The sequence below is a fragment of the Scyliorhinus torazame genome, chromosome 16, assembly GCF_047496885.1.
Source record: "Scyliorhinus torazame isolate Kashiwa2021f chromosome 16, sScyTor2.1, whole genome shotgun sequence".
Taxonomy (NCBI): Eukaryota; Metazoa; Chordata; class Chondrichthyes; order Carcharhiniformes; family Scyliorhinidae; genus Scyliorhinus; species Scyliorhinus torazame.
The window spans coordinates 32,096,911-32,116,344 of NC_092722.1; the positions used below are offsets into that span (position 1 = coordinate 32,096,911).

Consider the following 19,434-nt stretch of genomic DNA (forward strand, 5'->3'; position numbering starts at 1 on the left):
CTAACCTGCACATCCTTGGACTGCGGGGGGGGAACGTGCAGACTCCTCACTGTGACCCCCAAGCCGGGAATCGAACCTGGGACCCTGGAGCTGTCAAGCAACTGTGCTAACCACTTTGCTACCATGCTGCCTAGGCAAACCTATGCCTAGGTTTGTTTTCCCTGCCCATATCCTCTTGACTCTTGCTTCCATCCCCCTCCACTTACAGATCAAAGAATGTTCAGAGTACAGCAATGGACAACTTGGACACAAAGGAATTTTTTGCAATTAATTTATTTTATCATCTGTTTTACACAAGCCCAGTCCCAGTTATCAGATGCCAAGAACAGTACGTCACAGAGGGAGCTTTGCATACATTTTAACCAAAAATACTGAATGAAACTTGAGAACAACCTTGAGCAGCAGAAACATAAAGTGCACTTTAAATAATTTATAGAAAAAAATCCAACTTAATGGGTACAATCAAAAGTACTGAGGTTTAGACCCATTCTGTTGCCTTGTTACATGGTAGCATCAGCATTAAGCCTTCTGATCATCATCTATACTCAACAGTTGCCACTCAGTGCAATGGCTCAACCTGGCATATCTGGGTGCAGCTCAGCCTAGATCACTCACTTCATTCTTTAGGAAAGAGCAGAAATAGTCAACAAGTTCATTTTCAATATTTTAATCATTAGCCGGTCTTTTCTTGGAGATGCTAATTAGTGTATTTCCAGAATTATCAGTTCTTATTCTTTCCAATATATTTAAATGTTTAAAACGATAAATATAAGCCTCAAAGCAAGACATAAACACAAAACAAGCTACTTTAAATGTATTAAGTACTTGGTTTCTGTTTGAGTGATCAAGAGGCAAATTCAGTGTTGTGGTTCTGGGGATATGGTTGACAGTCAAATCTGTTATTCATGATACACGTAAAGCATTTTGTTGTCAACAAAAACTGACAGGTTCAGAACGACTGCAGCTCTCAATGCTCCCAGATTTAAAAACACGAGTTTACCAACGTTCAGAGTAAAGGATTTCCTCCATCAGTAAAGCTGGTGGCAACAAGATCACCATGACAACAACACAGCAGGGGTCCAGAGTTTTGAATGCTCACCCTCCCTTTGGGATAGTGAATGAAGTTGAAAATGAAAAAATGAAATGAAAGTTGATGCAAGCGATGTAGCTCTCACACCATCAAAAACTTTTCACTGCATTGCACAGACAATCCCCAGGCATAGAATCCCCAGTGTTCATCACCCTTGGTCTTTACAATTACAGGAAAATGGCTGAACTTTCAGAAATGTGACTCATGAAATGCAGAAAGCTCCTCACACATCAACATTTTCTTACTCATCATTCCAAACAGTTTCTGATCTGGGCTTGGGGGGGGGGGGGGGGGGGTATGTGCGATACACAGAGCAAGGGCAAGGCCAAACAGTCACACTGGAATTCTTCCTTCCCACTTCCCAATATCTAGTGGATTAAATCACACATTCCCATACAGCATGAATCTTTCCCAAGTTTACAAGCTCATTAGCCAATTCTATTCAGATTTGAATTTCAGTTCTCCTTTTTTTACTGGTTTGCTTCTCTGCACAGCTGATTGACAGATTGGGAATAATATTACATGCCAGGACTCCATTCAGCTCAGGCTCACCCTCTGGCAATATAGACCAACAATTCAGTTTAGGGTACAAATGAATTAAAATTAAGTATCTCGACTAAAACAGTTACCCAGAGTCAGTTGCAGGCTGGAATCTCATCAAGAGGGTTCAGGATATTTACATATAGAACAGATAGCGAGGAGCAAGTCACAGGTGGAATCTAATCAAGGAGTTCAAAGTAGCACAGACTGCGATGTTTAAAAGTTTTGTAACCTCTCGCGGAGGCCCAGATTCAAACTCAGTGTAAAAATCAGAATGATCTGCGAGCAAAGGGTGACCCAGAGACATCATCTTCTGAACTCCAGGTTGGTATCAAGTACATCGGCTGCAGATGTTGAGCATATCTAGGGGTTCCAAAGGCTTCTGTAATGGCATGCAGTTTAAATGAGAATAACATCTTCAAGACAAACAGCAGAAAATGTCACGGGATGGGGAGGAGACTATGAATGATCAGGTGACATGTCCCAAAATATGACAAATTCCACGTGCCCAGAGCAAGACAACAAACTCGAGCTACAAGACGAGTCTGAACCGATTCATGTTCTGAACCAAAATATAAAAGGCAGTCTCCTGCTGGCTGTTCAGTGCAATTCGCCATGCGTAAAAAGTCAGACACTGATCAATGGGTCACTACATTAATTTAGCCCCAAATAGCTTGAAATAAATTCTCAACTGTTTATAAATTATTCCAACAAAGAAATGAATTAATATCCCAACAATGCCCCCACCCGCCCCTGGTGTGACAGTCAGTGTTGCATGTGTCTCAGGCAGTGGAAACATCTCTCAATTTTGCACGCACCAGTCGCTCTCTCATCTGCTCTGCTCCAAATATTGATGAGTGAACATGTTCAGTTCACTGTCCAGCCAGCCAGCCTTGTTCCTGCAAAGAATAACACTCAGTTACAACAAGTAAGGAGATCAAGGAACCGGTGCACCTCCACCAATAACTCGATGCACCATGACTGGGCCAGCGCAACACCTAATCCTTCAAGCAAAGCCAAACACATGACAGCTACCAGGGACTCTGCATTTCCACCTTCATTGCAATCATGCAAAGCCAAGTTTGGAGTGAGTTTGGGTTCCTCATGCTCTTTCCCGCTCTAATGCAGACTTAATGCTCGAGTCAGGGATACATCATGTAATCTTAACCTAATCTAAACTCAAAACACGCTGGGCCTTATGGAACAGCTCTACACATAGCAGGAAACCTCTGGCAATCGGTTCCTGGGTCCAAAGCTGCCAACATTTGCCAATGATTTGTCGATGTCGGTGGGCACCCACCTGAGCAGCTTGGCTTTGCTCTGCAACGAGTCCAGCAGTTCAATCTTCTTATTTAGATCCTTAATCTCCTCATCTAAGTTCTGCCGCGTCACATCCACCTGTTGACACAGCTGGGCAAATGTTCCTGCCAGCTCCCTGCAGAGGAAGGGATGGAAAGAGAAGCACCATGAAGGGAGGTACAGAAACACAAATCCATACATTTACTGTGACAATAACTGAAAACAACATGTGGGGACCGGGAAGAGTGGATGAATCAGTCAAGGTCCAGCCACTGATCTGCATACACGGATTCCTGCTTGAAGTTTCAAGTTGTCGAGACAGATCAGGCTTCACTGTAATGCCTTTCACAGGGGAACATCCAACCAAAATTCACTATCTAGTTCCACATGTGAAGAACACTCAATGGTGTGTGAGACTGACAGCTGGTGGTACTGGGATAATGGGTTGGTGACCCAGGATCTCACATCCCATCAAGAGTTGGTGCCGCGAGTATAGTGGTGGTGGTGCGCAAAAAGAGTGTTCAAAAATCAGAGGGAGGTAATATTTTTGAAGATTGAAGGGAGCAGCCTGCATTTGCAAACAGGAGGATATGTATGAAGGAGGGGAGGGGTGGTGTCTGGCTCCATTCCGACCCCAACACTTACTCCGTTCCCATACTTACTGTTGCACCTGATGGCTGCAGTTGGATCCAGTGTAACTAACAATGAGCTGTAGCTTCTCGGCAGCATAATCCACGAGCTGACGTTTGAAAGCTCTTTCTTTGGCTCTGGTCGTCCACGTCAGACGCTCGTACACGTACAGGAGGCCATACATCCCCATGCTCAATGCAATCAATCTCCAGCCCACTGCTTTCCACACCTGACACAGAACCAGACGAGGGGGGTCACATTTCTCAAAATCCCTTACACCATTCTTCATAAGTAAACGTGGGTTTATCTAGCTTGCTGCAACATTCCAAGCCGCCCCTGGGATTCAGCGCTGATACCTCATGGACAGCTGCAGTATTTCTGTTCATTTACATTCAGAAAAGGCAGACCAGAGGCTCAGCAAAGAATGACTGACGCTCATGCAGTAGCAGCCAGTTGAAAGCAAGAAATCAACAGTCCTTGGGTGCATAATCAGTGCCCACCGTCAAGAGACCATAGTCTGTAGAACAATCCAGTCAGACATCAATCATGTCTGCATCAATGGCTGCCACCATGTTTTAATCATTTTTCCTCCTTGCTCCCCTTTAATATTTCTCGCTCTCAAGCAACTATGTCATTCCCTTTTGAATCGGTTTCTGGATTCCACTTCAACTCAACTGTCTCTTTTCATTCTTTGTGATTGTTTTAATTTTGGGCTCTTGTTACACTCACACTGACGAGGTAGAAATAATCTATCACCACATAACAACTGTTCATATTAAAAGCCTCCATCAGGTCATTTAGTAATCTTCCAGCTTAAGCCAGCTGCTGTGGAATTGGTGAGTGAGGGGGACCTTGGTGACATGGCCTTTAAACACCCCCACCAACATTGCAATATACTTAGGTAATTTTGAGGTGCCAATGTGGCCCTGTGGTTGAAGTCTCACCTCTCCAGTCAGAAGGTCATGGAGCCAAGTCTCCAGAGGACATTGGCACATGTTCCCAGCCAACAGCCAGTACGAAACAAAGGTTGCGGAACCTTTCAGGGTGGAACAGTGGTTAGCACTGCTGCCCCACAGCACCAGAGACCCGGGCTCGATTCCAACCTCGGGTGGAGTTTGTACATTCTCCTCGTGTCTGCGTGGGTTTCCTCCGGGTGCTCCGGTTTCCTCCCACAGTCCAAAGATGTGCAGGTTAGGTGGATTTGTCATGTTAAATTGTCCCTTGGTGTCCAAAGATCATAGAATCCCTATACAGCGCAGAAGGCCTTTCGGCCCATCGAGTCTGCACCGACCCTCCGAAAGAGCACCCTACCTAGGCCCACTCCCCTTATCCCTGTAACCGCATCTAACATCGTTGGACATTAAGAGGTGGAGATTAGATTGCGGGGTTATGGGGATAGGGCGGGGGAGTGGCCCTAGGTAAAGTGCTCTTTCAGATGGTTGGTGCAGATTGATGGGCCGAATAGCCTCTTCTGAGGGTTCTATGATACCTTAAACTGAGGTGCTGTCTAATGCTGTGTTTGTCTACACAAAAGTGACTCAAAAGTAATTCCTTGGTCCTGATGCAGCTCGGCATGTCCTGAAGTGGTGATCAGGTGCCAAATTAATTGAAGTTACAGTTTCCCTTTAAGTTCCCAAAACCTGCCCTTCTTTCTCCCCCTCACGATGAAAGCAATGCCACTCTATCCTGTCTGATACATCTGTACTGGGTTACAGTAAATGCAGTTACAGAGGAGCCCCCACTGTCGAGCTCAGACCTCCATTTCTTCACCACCACCACCAGCTGACTGTACAACCTGGCAGAGATCATTACTGTTAATGGATAAACAGCTATCACTTACCACACCCCCGACCACCAGTATCCCCATTGATGTCCGCGAAGTTAATGAAGCCAGCCCTGTTACCATAGAAACCATGAGTTCTTCCTGGGTCATGGACCCCTGGGGTAATGATGGTAAACTGGTACTGACTGGAGTAATGGGTAGTTGCCGTGAGACCTAGAAACAAAGGAGACCCAAGAATCAATGAAAATCATATAGCCTAAAACCAGGTGTGAACCTCTTAAATGACCCAATGCAGCAATTAGATTACAGAAAAGTAACTGAGGATGCAATCACCACCAATCTCTGCCGTGGTTCAGTGGCAGCAACCTTACCTCGGAGTCAGAAGTGCACGAGTTCAGGTCCCACTCCAGAGACTGGAGCATATCATCTAGTCTGAGACTCCAAGTGCAGTTCTGTGGGAATGCTACACAGTTGGAAGTGCCATTTTTTGGATGACACTTGAACCTGAGGCCCTCTGTCCAATGGAATAATTTTAAGAAAGGCAGGGGAGATCTCCTGTTTGCCCTGGCCAATATTTAATCCTTCAGCCTTCATTAAAAGCCCAAAACTAGAGAAAGGATAATGATCAAATAATCTGTCTCCCTCTTTGCTTTACCTGGTCATTGTATCCAGCGAGTGCTCTGCGACTATTCTTTGGGCCCAGGAAGCGATTAACGAGCATTGTCCATCCGAGTGAGAAGTGGAACTCGATGTCCTCCTGGAAGTCAGCACACAGCCTGTCACAGTTCATGTCGTAGCTGAGACTGAAGCGCTGGCGAGGTACCAGCACATCTACCTGGCCCCTCTCTGTGGGTGGCAGCAAGGGCTGAAGGCTATCTGGAAGGGGAGGGTGAGGAGGGGAAAAGAGAGGAATCATTACAAAATCTTCCTGTCAAAAAGGGGTTCAGGATTCCCATCAACTACCAAAAGGCTGTAGAAACCACCCCCCTCCCCCTGCGCAGCTCCCTCCTCACAACCCTGTACACACCCCACCCCCTGACCCGGCAGCCCCCCTCGCACCTCCTCCCCACGACCCAGCACACACCCCCATGACTCTGCACACCCCTCCCCCTGGGCATCTCCTCCCCACGACCCTGCACACCCGTCCCCATGACCCTGTACAACCTCTCCCTCTGCACACACACTCTCCCCATGACCCTGTACATCCCCTCCCCCTGCGCACCTCCTCCCCACGACCCAGCACACACCCCTCCCAAGACCCTGTACATGCCCTCTCCATGATCCTGTACACCCCCCTCCACACAACCCTGCACATCCCTCTCCCCACAACCCTGCACCCCCCCCCGTCCCCACGACCCTGCACCCCCCCGTCCCCATGATCCTGTACACCCCCTCCCCCTGCACCCCCCCACCCATGACCCTGTACACCCCCTCCCCCTGCACACCCTCCTCTCCACGACCCTGCACACACACCCCCCCCATGACCCAGCACACTCCCCTCCCCACCCTCCTCTCCACGACCCCGCACACCCCCTGCCCCTGCACACACACCCTCCCCATGACCCTGTACACCCCCTCCCCTGCACACCCTCCTCTCCACAACCCTGCACAACCCCTCACCCGACCCTGCACAACCCCTCCCCATGACCCTGCACAATCCCCCTCCCCCTGCACACCTCCCTCCCCAACTCTGTATATACCCCCTCCCCCTGACCCTGCATACACCTCACCCCTTACACCCCTCCCTCCCCTGACCCTGCACACACCCTCTGGGTCCACCAGTTGACTGATTCTGCCTGTCTGTATGCTCCCTCACATCCTCTAACCACCCCTCACAACTCCCTTTGTCTTCCCACTTCTCTGTCTGCTTCATATGATCTCCTCTTCTCGTTCCCTCTCACCTCGATGTTGGAGCTGCCTGGGAACAGTAGTTGTGTAAATGTTCGGTATGCAAACGGCTTCAAATCCCACCATGGCGGCTGGTGGCATTTGAATTCAATGACTAAAATCTGGAATGATGACCATGAAACTATCATTGACTGTTATAAAGCATTCGGTTCACGGAGGTCCTTCAGGAAAAGCAATCTGCCATCCTTGTCCCGTCTGGCCTACATGTGACTCCAGACCCACAGCAATTTTGCTGATCCCTAACAGCCCTTTGAAATAACCTAGCAAGCCACTCAGTTCATGGGCAATTAGTGAAGCCCTTACCCCATGAATGAATTTTTTAAAATGCACATGTTGCCTCTGCTGATGGAGGACAGAATGGATGGACAAGTAGCAGGACTGGAGACTTTTACATACTACAGGGGGAATTAAACCACAAACAAGTCCAAAGCTGCAGTTTGTTGCCAAGTTCAATGTTACTTACTGACACATATCTCAATTGGTTACACTTCCCCTGATAGTTAACACTGTGAAAGGGGGGGGGGGGTGCAGTACGGTGGCGCAGTGAGTTAGCACTGCAGCCTCACGGCGCCGAGGTCCCTGGTTCAATCCCGGCACTGGGTCATTGTCCGTGTGGAGTTTGCACATTCTCCCCGTGTTTGCGTGGGTTTCGCCCCCACAACCCAAAGATGTGCAGGCTAGTGGATTGGCCACACTAAATTGCCCCTTAATTGGAATTTTTTTTTAAAAACACTGTGAAAGGACTGAACGTTCAGACTGACCGATCATTTCCTGCTGTGTTTTCTGCAGGCTGGTTGTAATGGTGATCGAGCAACGCTCAGACATGTTGCGCCCAAGTCCATCCTCAATGTGTTTGTGGAGCTCCTGTAAGAAGGGGGAAACAAAACAAGGATGTTTAGAAAAAGGTGAATGAAGATAAAGGCCTGCCTGCAGTGACCTTCAATTGAAGCAACTCCTTCAGATTTGGCCCCAGGGTCTCCAAAAGCACAGATGCCCCAAGCCCAGTCTTGCCTCCTCTGCAGGGGTGTTGAATGCAGTTATCTCCCAGTTCCTTGTCGTCAGATTATTGGAGCCACTTTGCCTGTCAAGTCTGGTTCCTACAATGGTTCCCACTTTGATCCTGTTAAGATTGGTAATCTTCTGAACGTTCCTCTAGTTCCTTCCTGTTCTGCACACAAACCCTGTTTACTGCACTCACTGTGTTGAGTCCAAGATTCATTTAATCTCCCATCCAAACTCATTCCTTCTCTGGACGTTCCGCCTACAAGCTACAGACTTTTATAACCCCAAATAGGCATCACCTAGCACTGTCTCCTTTACTTTCCCACTCTCTCATTCTTCACCCTCAGCCCTCCACTAATCTTTCCAATACAGGAATTATGATTAGTTTTCTGCTCTAAACACCAGCCGAATTGTGACTGGGGATAAATAAAGCTGAATGAGGGGACTGGTTTAACAAGCAGACTCCTGTCACCGGCAATGCCTTAAAACACTTGTCAAAAATAACTGCTCTGTTAGTATTCCTGAAACCAATAATCATATCTCCCACCAGCATTTTGTGGGAATTGAGCCCAGGGAATCAATCTGCTCACGCTCTTGAACACCAATACTCACACTCTTGTAGACTCTGAGCACCACCTGGGAGGGGTGAAAATCCATCTGGAAATCATCCACCAACGTGGCAAGATGACGGATTTCTTCTGCCATTGCGTTCGAGACCTGAAACACAAGAAATGGCATCAAACAGCAGCCTGGCCAGATTTAGAAGCAGGTCAAAATACATGGAGCACAAGAAATAGTCCAATCCCCGAATGCTACGCTACTCCAATGGTTCACTCTCACCTGCCGCTCCACCTCCTCAGTGATCTGTTTGATTTTGCCTTTACAATCCTGGGTCAGTAAATCCAGTTGATTGTCTATAAACTCCAATCGATCCATTCGCTCCTTTCTCTGGTTCAGGCAATGCACCCTGCAGCAAGGTTAAGGGTCAGACCCAACATCAGTTAATCCCAAGCCCTCAGTGAGGGTCTGAAGGACCCGCTTGTACAAAGTGATTTCCATTTTAGTTCTTGCTTCCTTATATAGAGACCCCAATTCTCTGCAATTAATGGAATTGCCCAATCAGATGTTGGTCGGGGATGAGGGTTAGAAAATAGGCAGCCCGTTGATGCATCAACAAACGTCTAATACTATTAGCCCTTTCAGTACGTACCTCTGCTCCGTGGCAGCAACATGCACGGACTCCATGATTCGTCGCAAGGCTTCAGAGATTTGCTTGGCACGGACTGTGTGTTGCTCAAACTTGGTCTTCACTGCCGACTGCGAGATACATTCCTGCAAAATGTATTCAGAAAAGGGAGAGGTAGAAGGGCGGGTATGGTAGTCAAGGAGGAGTCCGGAAAGGAGAGTCAAGAATTGTTTATCAACCCCTGGTTTAGGAAAATTTATACAAGCAACAGTCGAAATCTCAGCCAGGACTATTCTGGCATGCTGGCTCCTACCTGGGTTGGGTTTTATCCTGTGGAGTTAACAAGCCCACTAATGGACCTCCTCCTGTGGCTGCAGGGCTGGGTCAGGGGTTGTGTAGCATGTCGGGGATTGTTGTTTCCGTGATGACTGTTTCGGAGGTTCTGCTGGCAACTGATCGCTAGCACGGTCGCTGTTGGAAACCTCGGACGCCTGGGTCTCCAATTCGGAATCCAAGTCCATCAACTCTTGCATTTCAGTGGAAGGGCTCCCAGGGGGCGACACCTCCAGGCCCCCATGTGCTGGATTAATGTGGCTGGAAGGCTGGTGGGGCATGTCCTAACACTGGCCACCTGCTACTGAGGTGATCAAGGAGCTTCCGCATGTCTGTTCAATTGTCTTTACATGGTATGAGACTGGTCTGGTTTGTTATACCACAGTCCCTGGAATTCAATGGGCTCTATCCTTGAAGTTACGGACATACACCGCATCTCCTAGTCGCAAACACCTGGCCAGTGTCCACCTTCCTCGACCCTGCCTCTGCAGGTGCCGACTGCGTTGCACTCTCCCGCCAATATCGGGGAACGTGAGGCTAAGGCAGATCCTGAGCCTCCGGCCTATGAATAATTCAGCTGGTGCTACACCGGTCGTGGCATGTGGCATTATCCGGTAACGAAGTAAAAATTCTGCCAATCTATGGATCCCTTGGTCTGTTTCTTCATCCCCTGAAGCTCGGCCAGCCAGTTCGAGGAAGGGTGGTACGCACCATCCAGATGTGGTGAATAGGGTACCATTATCTGTAACTAGCACTTCTGGAATGCCATGGGTGTAGGAGAGTCGTAGCTTCTCCACGGTGGTCTATGACGTGATGGATGGCATCCGATGGACGTTCAGCCACTTGGGAGTGGGCATCTAGCACGAGTAAAAACATGGAAGCTTGGAAAGGCCCTGCATAATCGCTGTACAGGCGTACCAAAGGCCTGCCCAGACATTTCCATGGGTGCAGTGGTGAGGTTGGTGGAAGCTTCTGATGTTCTGGCATGTGGTACGTTGTTGGGCCAGTCGTTTGATCTCACCATCCAGGCCTGGCCACCACACAAAGGTTCCGGCCAGCATCTTTCATTTTTGACACCAGTGTGTCCGTTCTGCAGGTCATGGGAGTATTACCCGTTTGCCCTGGCTTGGGATCACACGAACCCCCCACAGAAGGTTGCCATCTTCCACATGGCGCTCCTGCATCTGGGTGTCAATGACCTGTAGTTCTTTGAGCTTCTTCCCTTGAAGACCCCCGTGCATGACGTTCTTTGTGGCAGATTTTCGCCAAGACGGAGTCCTTTTGCATCCATTCGCGTATGTCAGCGGCGGTGGCCAGTAAGGTGTCCATAAAGTTTAGCGTTTAAATGTCCTTGTCAGCCCTTGGTAGGGATTTGGGGGGGGGGGGGAAAGAGAGAGAAGAGAGAGTAATGGGAATCGTCCGCATTCACGATCTGCATGCCTGGGTGATGCTCGAATATGTACTCGGACACCGCAAGCAATAGGGCTCATCGCTGTATCTTAGAATCATAGAATCCCTACAGCGCAGGAGGCCATTCGGCCCATCCAGTCTGCCCCAACCGTTCGAAAGACCACCCTACCTAGGCCCAATCCCATAATCTATTCCTGCGATGCCACCTTAAGGGGAAATTTAGCTTGGTTAATCCACCTAACCTGCACATCTTTGGACTGTGGGAGAAAACCAGAGCACCCGGAGGAAACCCACGCAGACAAGTGGAGAATGTGAAAACTCCAGTGACCCGAAGTCGGAATCGAACCCGGGTCCCTGCGCTGTGAGGCTGCAGTGCTACCCACTGTGCCACCGTGACGTCATCTTGACAGATGCTATTGGCAGAATCACCTTGTCCTCTTTAAAAAGCCCTAGCGATGGCTTGTGGTCCGTCACTTTGATGAATCGCCTCCCATATACACATTGATGACATTTCTTCACCACAAAGACGGTGGTCAGTCCTTCTTTTTCGATTTGGACGTAATTGCGTTCTCAACGGCCTTTTTTAGGTCCAGCAATGGTTCGGCCAGCAATTTTCACTTGTGTTGCCATATTATTTACTCTGCATACAAGGCGGTCCTGCAGAATTGCCAGTTTGCGCAATTGCGCTAGAAATTTGGTAACCGACTCCCCTGGGGTTCTCTCAGCTGTGTTAAATTGATACCTTTGCTCAATGACCGATGGCTTAGGGTCATAGTGGTTTGTCACAAGTACCACTAGCTCTTCGAACATCTTGGGAGTCTAGGGTTGCCGGGTATGTCAGGCTCTTTATGAGGTTGAAGGTGGGGGCCCCACAGGCAGTCAGAAGAATTACCGTCTGGTGATCATCCCAACGATAGCATTCACCTTAAAAAAAAAGCATGTTCGCTCCTGAGCCCAGTCCTCTACACCCGCACCGAGTCTGCCAAAGTGCGGCATTTTCAAAACGTTGCACACCAGGGAGATTAATCGGGTCGTCCCCATGGGTCTTATTGCAGCGGATAATGCAGAAGTCAGCCTAGACCCTTCAGAAAGAACTCAGAAGGGGATGAGCTTTGATTCATCCGCAGAATGAAAGAGCAAAGTTGTAAGAATTTTTTGAATGTACTCACAGATCATAAGGGCTTTCAATGAAAGATGTCAATCAGTCCCATTACTCAGCACTCACCTCAAATCGTCGCTCAAAGTTCTGGAACTCAAACATTCTTGCCTGGAACCCCTCTGCCAGTGCTCCACCTGTTCACAACACACAAACAGCATGAGCTGCAACACTTCTCTCTGAGGCATGCAGAAACTCAGGCATTACAGCTTAAGCTGGCAGAGTCAAGGCTGGTTAAAGATTCGCAACAAAAGAGACTCAGGGTGCGAGTCAGACAGCTGCTTTTAAGCTAATTATTTTGGTCTAATAATTGACATTTTCTGATATTTAAAGCACTGTCCACCCTGGTTTGGGCCGAGTTGGCAATTTGCTTCAGTATCTCGGCGTTAAGGAGGGAATGATCCCACTTCTGATTGTTAACCAGTGATTTCCGCTGGAGACGGTGTTTGTGTGTATGTTGGGCTCGATTATGCGACCCTCTCCAGTGGAACAGCCAGCCAGCTTTTCTCACAAGACTGTGCACAAATCTTAAAATCAAGCATGAGTTATGGTGGCCCCTGCCCAGCTTCATGCCATTTTATAACCTGGGTTTAGTGACCCGGTGGCCTTTGAGGAAATGTCAGAGGTCATTTATTGTGGAAAATCAGCCAGTTATAAACCTGGGTGAAGAATATCGAATAAATACTTGTTGGGGAAAGATTTACCAGGCAATGGGGAAGAGAAGAGCCGGACTAACTGGTTCGCTCTTTCAACGGTGAGCTAAGTGGCTCTCTTTTGTTCTGTTGGACTCTATTGGTCAGGAATACAATTAATTACAATCAGGTTCCTTCAACCAGGATTAGTGTAAACATGCGTCGATGCAGTCTGCCTCCCTCGTACCTCCTTCTGGCATCCCCTGTGCTTTCTGGATGCGAGCATTCAAAACCTCTTTGGCTGACACAAAGAAGATGCGATCTGTGGCCTGAGCCCGATCCACCACTCCCAACTCGTCCACCAGGAAGCTGGTGCAGCGATCCATATGCTGTCGACGCACCTGTCAACGTGGAAAGAAGTGGCACATGATTTACACGATATTCAAACAATGCCAGGTCGTTGAGCAAAGAAAAAGTCCAATATTAATAAGGCCCCAGCCAGTGTCGGTAATGTCCTGGCTAACCCCGTAATCATTGAGGTTTCCCTGCAGAGCACGTGCAGGGCAGTCTCTTGCCCCGATTCACCCGAGACATCAACACTACTCGGAGATGTATGTTTCCGCCTGCATCCCCTTGGCACTGGCAGGTTGTCTGTGGAGCTGTGTGTAGTGACTCCCCCGGGAAGGCGCTACCAGCTGGAGCTCAAATTACAACATTCGATGACAAGGCGGCCACCTGAAGAGAAGCTGCCGCTATTTTCCCTAGGGCAGAGAAGTTTAAGAGACTTGACAGAGGCTCACAATCATGAGGGGCTTGACAAGAGTAAATAAGGAGCAACTGCTTCCTATGGCAGAGGGGTTGGTAATCAAATCGAAGGTAATTGGCAGAAGAACCAGAGGTGACACAAGGAAACGTTTTTTTTTAAGTCAATGAGTTGCTGCGATTGGAAATGCATGACCTGGAAGAGTGGTGGAAGTAAATTTATCAGTAACGTTTCAAAGGAAATTGAATGAATACTTGAAAAGGAGAGATTTGATGGATCATGGGTGCAGAGCAGGGCAATGGGACTAACTGAACAAACAGCGTCTTCAAGTATACACAACGGGCCAAATATAAGATTCTAGGATTCTGTGACTCCAAACGCAATCAGTTTCACAATTTAGCCGAAGAAGCCCAGAGTCTCCCACCCTGACACTCACCAGTGCCACACCCACATGGTATGCTCAGAACCTCTCACAGCCAATCACAGAGCTGCTTGTTATACAGTGCCCGCCGCACACTGCTCACCTCCTCCATGTACTCAGGTTCTGATGCAGATGCATCCCAGCGGTTATTGAGGATAAAAACATTGGGTTGTGACAATCGCTCGTTGACTTTGTGAAAGAACTGCTTCTCCTGAAACAGAAACCGAGGGATAAAACCTCATCATTGAACTCGATCAGTTATTGACACGGGCCCGAATGCAACCGAGTCTCGCACATTGTCGCCTGTACATGACAGAGCTTGTGCACACTTGCCTGTACACAATGGTGTTTCGCTCACTCACCGTCTGCATTAATGTTGACTCAGAGTTTGCCACCAACACAAACACATCGGCATCCAGGCAGAATTTATCAATCCAGCTGTCCAGTTCTGTGGTTACATCAATTCCAGGACTGGGAGAAACAAATAAGAGAGAGAGGAGCTCATCAATAGCAAGGTATGGGGCAGCGTACCAGTAATTACACAGGAGCGGAACAGAGTGGGAGTAATTGCAGTGAGGTTGAATACCTATCCACCAGAACCAGATCATCTCGCAGTAAAGCACATTTCATCTTCGGCCACATGACAGAGACAAGGCTACCCGCAGTGAGTTGGTGATCCTGGTGAAGTGCGTGAGCCAAATGATTCACAGTCTGTAGAAGACACAAACATCTTTAAACAAGAGCTTCTTAAATGATCAAATTCATTCCACAGCCCCATCGCTCCTTCTATCCCTGGTGGTTTTGCCTCCGGCTTCAGCCCAAAGTCAATCACAGGGAGTAGAGCCTGATTTTCAGAGCCCACATTCTCTCACAGTTCAGCTCTTATTGACACTAATGCTGCTGAAGGTTAGCTGGACTGTTCCACGTTGTCCCTGAACTCGGATTCAGCGTGCCAGAGTTGCACAAGGACAGCCAGGGAGCTCCTCGGTTTCACTGGACTGGAACTAAGGTCAAACCGCAAGCAAATTGGTGGGAAGGAAGGGATTAGCAAACCTACGACTGTTCCTTTCTGCAGCACCGCTACCATCAGCCACCATAGCTCATAGAAAGAGGACATGGAATTCATAACCAAGACAAAGAGAGGATCTCAAGAAAAGCACTTTGCTCATTCATGTTGAAACAGAGTGTGAGTGAAAACCCGGACTGCCCCAACATCCCAATTGTGATCCACATGCTCCCCTGAACAAGGCATTCACTCCAAACTCTCAGCCGGCTTTACACAACTGAGCTCAGCCCCGAGATCTGACAAACACTGAGGTTCCTGTCCCACACTGACCAAACCAGAGGTGACAACTGCTGTCTAACCTTGATGTTTCGTTTCTCCTCAGACCCGTCCGTGAGCAGGTACGCCTCGTTCCCGTCTGAGCCCTCCACGCGTAGGAAGCAGTTGGTGGTGTGGCCAATTCCCGAGGGCAGGACTTTGTCCCACAACATGGCGTTGATCACACTGCTTTTTCCATTACTTGTCCTGTAAACAAAACATGTTTTAACCTGACACAAATTGGCAGAGTGGACACTGCGCCGTAGAACAGCCGGGAGCTTGAGAACGGCACCACACGCACAACTAACAGCACAGACAGCAGGCAGAGCACCATAGAACCAGCATCAGTGAGAGCTCACAATCAAATTAACCCCGCAACCCCAGCAGGAAAACCTCAGTCTCACTAGGAAGGTGCAAAACACTAGGCTGATGTCACACTTACTGGGACACCATCATCAATCGGCTGGAGAGAACAGGAAGCATCTGGGGACTGCTGAAGACCAAAGATGATGGCACCTAGGACTGATGGTAAACCAGTGACAGTACAAGTCGTTAGTCTTTAGAACACCTTCCCCTGAGTGCAGTGGAAGTTGGATCATTGAATATATTTAAGGTTGACTTAAGACAGATTTTTGATCGACAAAGAGTCAAGGATTATAGGGGGGTGGGGTGACAATGAGGCAGGCTGGGAAGTGGAGTTAAAACCACAAACCTATTGAATGGTGGAGCAAGCTTGATGGGCCGAATAGCCTACTATTTCTTATGATCCCTGCTCGAAGCAGGGACAATACCTAACAGGGAATCAGTACAGGCGTGTGATGAGTGCGACCTACCTGCCAAAAAACGCAACCTTCATGTGACGCCGTGCCAGCACTTCACTGATCCCTCCGACCTTCGAGAGATAGCCAATCGCCTCCAGCACCTGTTCCTCTGTGGTGACTGGGTCCAGCTCTCCATTCTGGTATGTCTCTGTGGAATGGCAAAGGACCGAGATCAAGCAGTGGCACGCAGTTTATGGAACGCAGCCCAGGTCTGAGGCAGTGCTTGTGTTTGGGAATGAAGACAGTTCCCATGATGTCTGGGGGCAGGTGGCTCATACACAGTTCAGTAATTGAGGTGCCAGGGAGCTGCACAATTCCCAGTCACCGAGACACGGAAGTGAGATTCAGCATGTTCCAGGTTTTTGGATTGCTGTTAGGTGATCATTTAGAGCAGAGTTAACCTAGTTAAATACAAGGCCCACTCCTCACTCCATCCATGCAATCCAGAGAGCCTTGGTATAGCTCCTGTTATGTGGCATAGGAACCCAAGAAACCATTTCACAAATAATCTTTATTAGTGTCACAAGTAGGCTTACATTAACTCGGCAATGACAAAATCCCCTAATCGCCACATTCCGGCACCTGTTCAGGTACACGGAGGGAAAATTCAGAATGCCCAGTCCACGTAACTAGCACGTCTTTCGTAACTTGTGGGAGGAAACCAGAGCACCCGGAGGAAAACCACGCAGGCATGGGGAGAACGTGCAGACTCCGCACAGACAGTGACCCAAGCCAGGAATCGAACCTGGGGCCCTGCACTGTGCAGCAACAGTGCTAACCACTGTGCTACCATGCCGCTCAGGCAGAGCTAACTGGAGGCCAGGATCGGGCACAGGCCCAGAGCAGCAAAAGATTACAGTTAAGGGTTGGAGTAAGAACCTGCATGACTGTGTAATGGATTTGTATCTCTGGTTCAGCAATTTGCCGGGTTGATCACTGCATCATGTTCATAACCCAGAGCCTTTCTGTGTTCTTACTGATTATCCTGCACACAGCTATGGGGAGGTGGGGTGATTAGGATGTGAAGGGGGTGTGGGAAATCCCAGTGAGACTACTATATCCCAGCCAGACTCTACATCACACTCATACCTGGGGCACGTCAGCTACTTGTGTGTGCACTGCCCTCTCCAATCAGAAAATCTCTACCCACCTTTGAGGAATGCAGCGCTCTCCTTGATGTAGGCTGCGAGCTGCTCAAAAATTCCATTGATTTTCTTTTTGGCTGTGACAAAGTGTTTGAGCGGAGACGCATTAACCTCGGCCATCAGACGCTTGTCTTTCTTACCAACTACAAGTGGGTGTGAGCGGGAGAACATCAGGGACATGGCACTGAAACAATGAGAAAAACATGAGATCGATAAACCAAACTGCAGTCATCTCGTGTCCGGCTCCCTATTGGCACTGAGAGCCTTTTTGGCATTGCTTTGAGAGAAGGGGGAAGCAGGCACCACCAGAAGGACAAACTGTCCTGTATTTGAAGAGAGTGTCCCTTATTTTAACTGTTTGTCCCGTTTACCTTAAGGGATGCCTTTTGTTCCATATTTCTAGAACAGCCTGTGGGAGACTAATCCTGGGGGTTTCTGAGGTGTGTTTGAGGGAACGGGAAGGCAAGTAAGCAAGTCGGTCAGTAGAGATAATGTTGTGACTCAACAAGGCAAGTTGTTAGTTTTAGTTGATTTTAAACTGTCACCCCACTGCACCCACTAAACGTCCATGCACCCCCCAACCCCGCCCTGATGCTAACCAACTCTCCATGGTCAAAATGTCCCTTATTTTATTTCACAACAGGTGGTCACCCTGGGCAGTGCTAGAGGTGGGAGATCAGCGCCCATGGAGAGGGGGAGGGGATCGGCAAGCACGCAGGGGGGTGGGATCAGCAACCACGCAGGGGGAAGGGGTCGGCACCCATGGAGAGGAGGGATTGTCTGCCATGCAGGGGAGGGGGATCAATGCACATGCGGGGGGGGGGAAATCAGTGCGCATATAGAGGGTGAGGGGAGTTGGCACCCATGAAGGGTGGGTGGGAATTAGTGCCGGTGCCGCGGGGGGGGGGGGGGCATGCTGGGGACTGGGGGAGGGAAATCAGCGCCCATGCTGGCGGGGGGGTTAGAACAAAGAAATGTACAGCACAGGAACAGGCCCTTCGGCCCTCCAAGCCCGTGCCGACCATGCTGCCCGACTAAACTACAATCTTCTACACTTCCTGGGTCCGTATCCCTCTATTCCCATCATGGTTGTTGGATCAGTGCCCAAGCTGGGGGCGGGAAGCAGTGCCCATGCTGGGGACTGGGGGGGGGGATCAGTACGCATGCTGGGGGCGGGTGGTGGAAATCAGTGCCCACACTGGAGGCAGGGCAATCAGAGCTCATGCAGGGGGCGGGGGGGGGGGGTCAGTGTTCATACAGGGAGGATCAGCGCTCATGCAGGAGGCGGGGGGATCAGGAGGCATTCAGGGGGAGGGGGGATCAGGGGGAGGGGGCATCAGGGGGCGGGGAGGAATCAGGATCAGTGGGCGGGGCGGGATTAGTGCTCATGCTCGGGGGGGGGGGGTGTTGTGGCGTTCATTCCCTTGCAGGCGACCAGTGCCCAGCGAAAGGGTTTGGTTTATGACGGGGCTGTGCCTCGGGGCCTCCGCGAAAGATCCACGCGGCGGGAAGGACTCGCGGCTCAGTCACTGACCGCTCCGGGCGTCAGTGACCTTGCGCCAAGGCTTGGACCTCGGGCCGGCACGCACTTTACCCGATATAAGCGGGGCCGGGCCTACACCTAAACTGTTGCAGCAGGAATCAGACCTACGTTTGATCTGCTCTAGCCGGGGCCTTGCCTGATCCACAGTCGCCACCACTACCTCGCACCCCCGGGCCGGCCAACCGACAGCCCCCCGCGCGTTATCACCCCGCGACCGACAGCCCCCCCCCCCGTGCGTCATCACCCCGCGACCGACAGCTCCCCATACGTCACCAACCCGCGACCAACAGTTTCCTCGCGACTGAAAATCCCATTGCGTCATCACGCCGCGACCGAAAATCCCAGCGCGTCGCCACCCCGCGACTGACAACCCCCTTGCGTCGTCATTGTGCGACTTATTGTTCTGTGTCCTTGAAAAAAAGGAGAATAGGAGGGGGAGATTAGTTTTATC

At 49.5% G+C, this 19,434-nt stretch overlaps 1 protein-coding gene across 4 annotated transcripts; it reads right to left on the reverse strand.

Moving 5' to 3' along the window:
- Window positions 1-254: 254 nt before the first annotated feature.
- Window positions 255-19,209, reverse strand: mfn2 (mitofusin 2). 4 transcript variants are annotated; one of them, XM_072478173.1, is made up of 19 exons: window positions 19,092-19,209; window positions 17,446-17,624; window positions 16,308-16,443; window positions 15,519-15,681; window positions 14,740-14,864; window positions 14,516-14,624; window positions 14,257-14,364; window positions 13,217-13,370; window positions 12,407-12,474; window positions 9,463-9,584; window positions 9,093-9,219; window positions 8,865-8,969; window positions 8,012-8,114; window positions 5,998-6,218; window positions 5,400-5,555; window positions 3,592-3,788; window positions 2,931-3,065; window positions 2,449-2,529; window positions 255-2,012 (listed from the first exon to the last, which is right to left on the reverse strand). In XM_072478173.1, exons 2-18 carry the CDS (start codon window positions 17,618-17,620, stop codon window positions 2,460-2,462), a joined length of 2,274 nt encoding a protein of 757 aa, XP_072334274.1. In that variant the 5' UTR covers window positions 17,621-17,624; window positions 19,092-19,209; the 3' UTR covers window positions 255-2,012; window positions 2,449-2,459. The 4 variants fall into 4 exon arrangements, with proteins under 4 accessions (XP_072334274.1, XP_072334271.1, XP_072334273.1 ...); XM_072478170.1 differs by having other exon boundaries at window positions 255-2,529; XM_072478172.1 differs by having other exon boundaries at window positions 255-2,529; window positions 19,120-19,138.
- Between the last annotated feature and the right edge of the window lie 225 nt (window positions 19,210-19,434).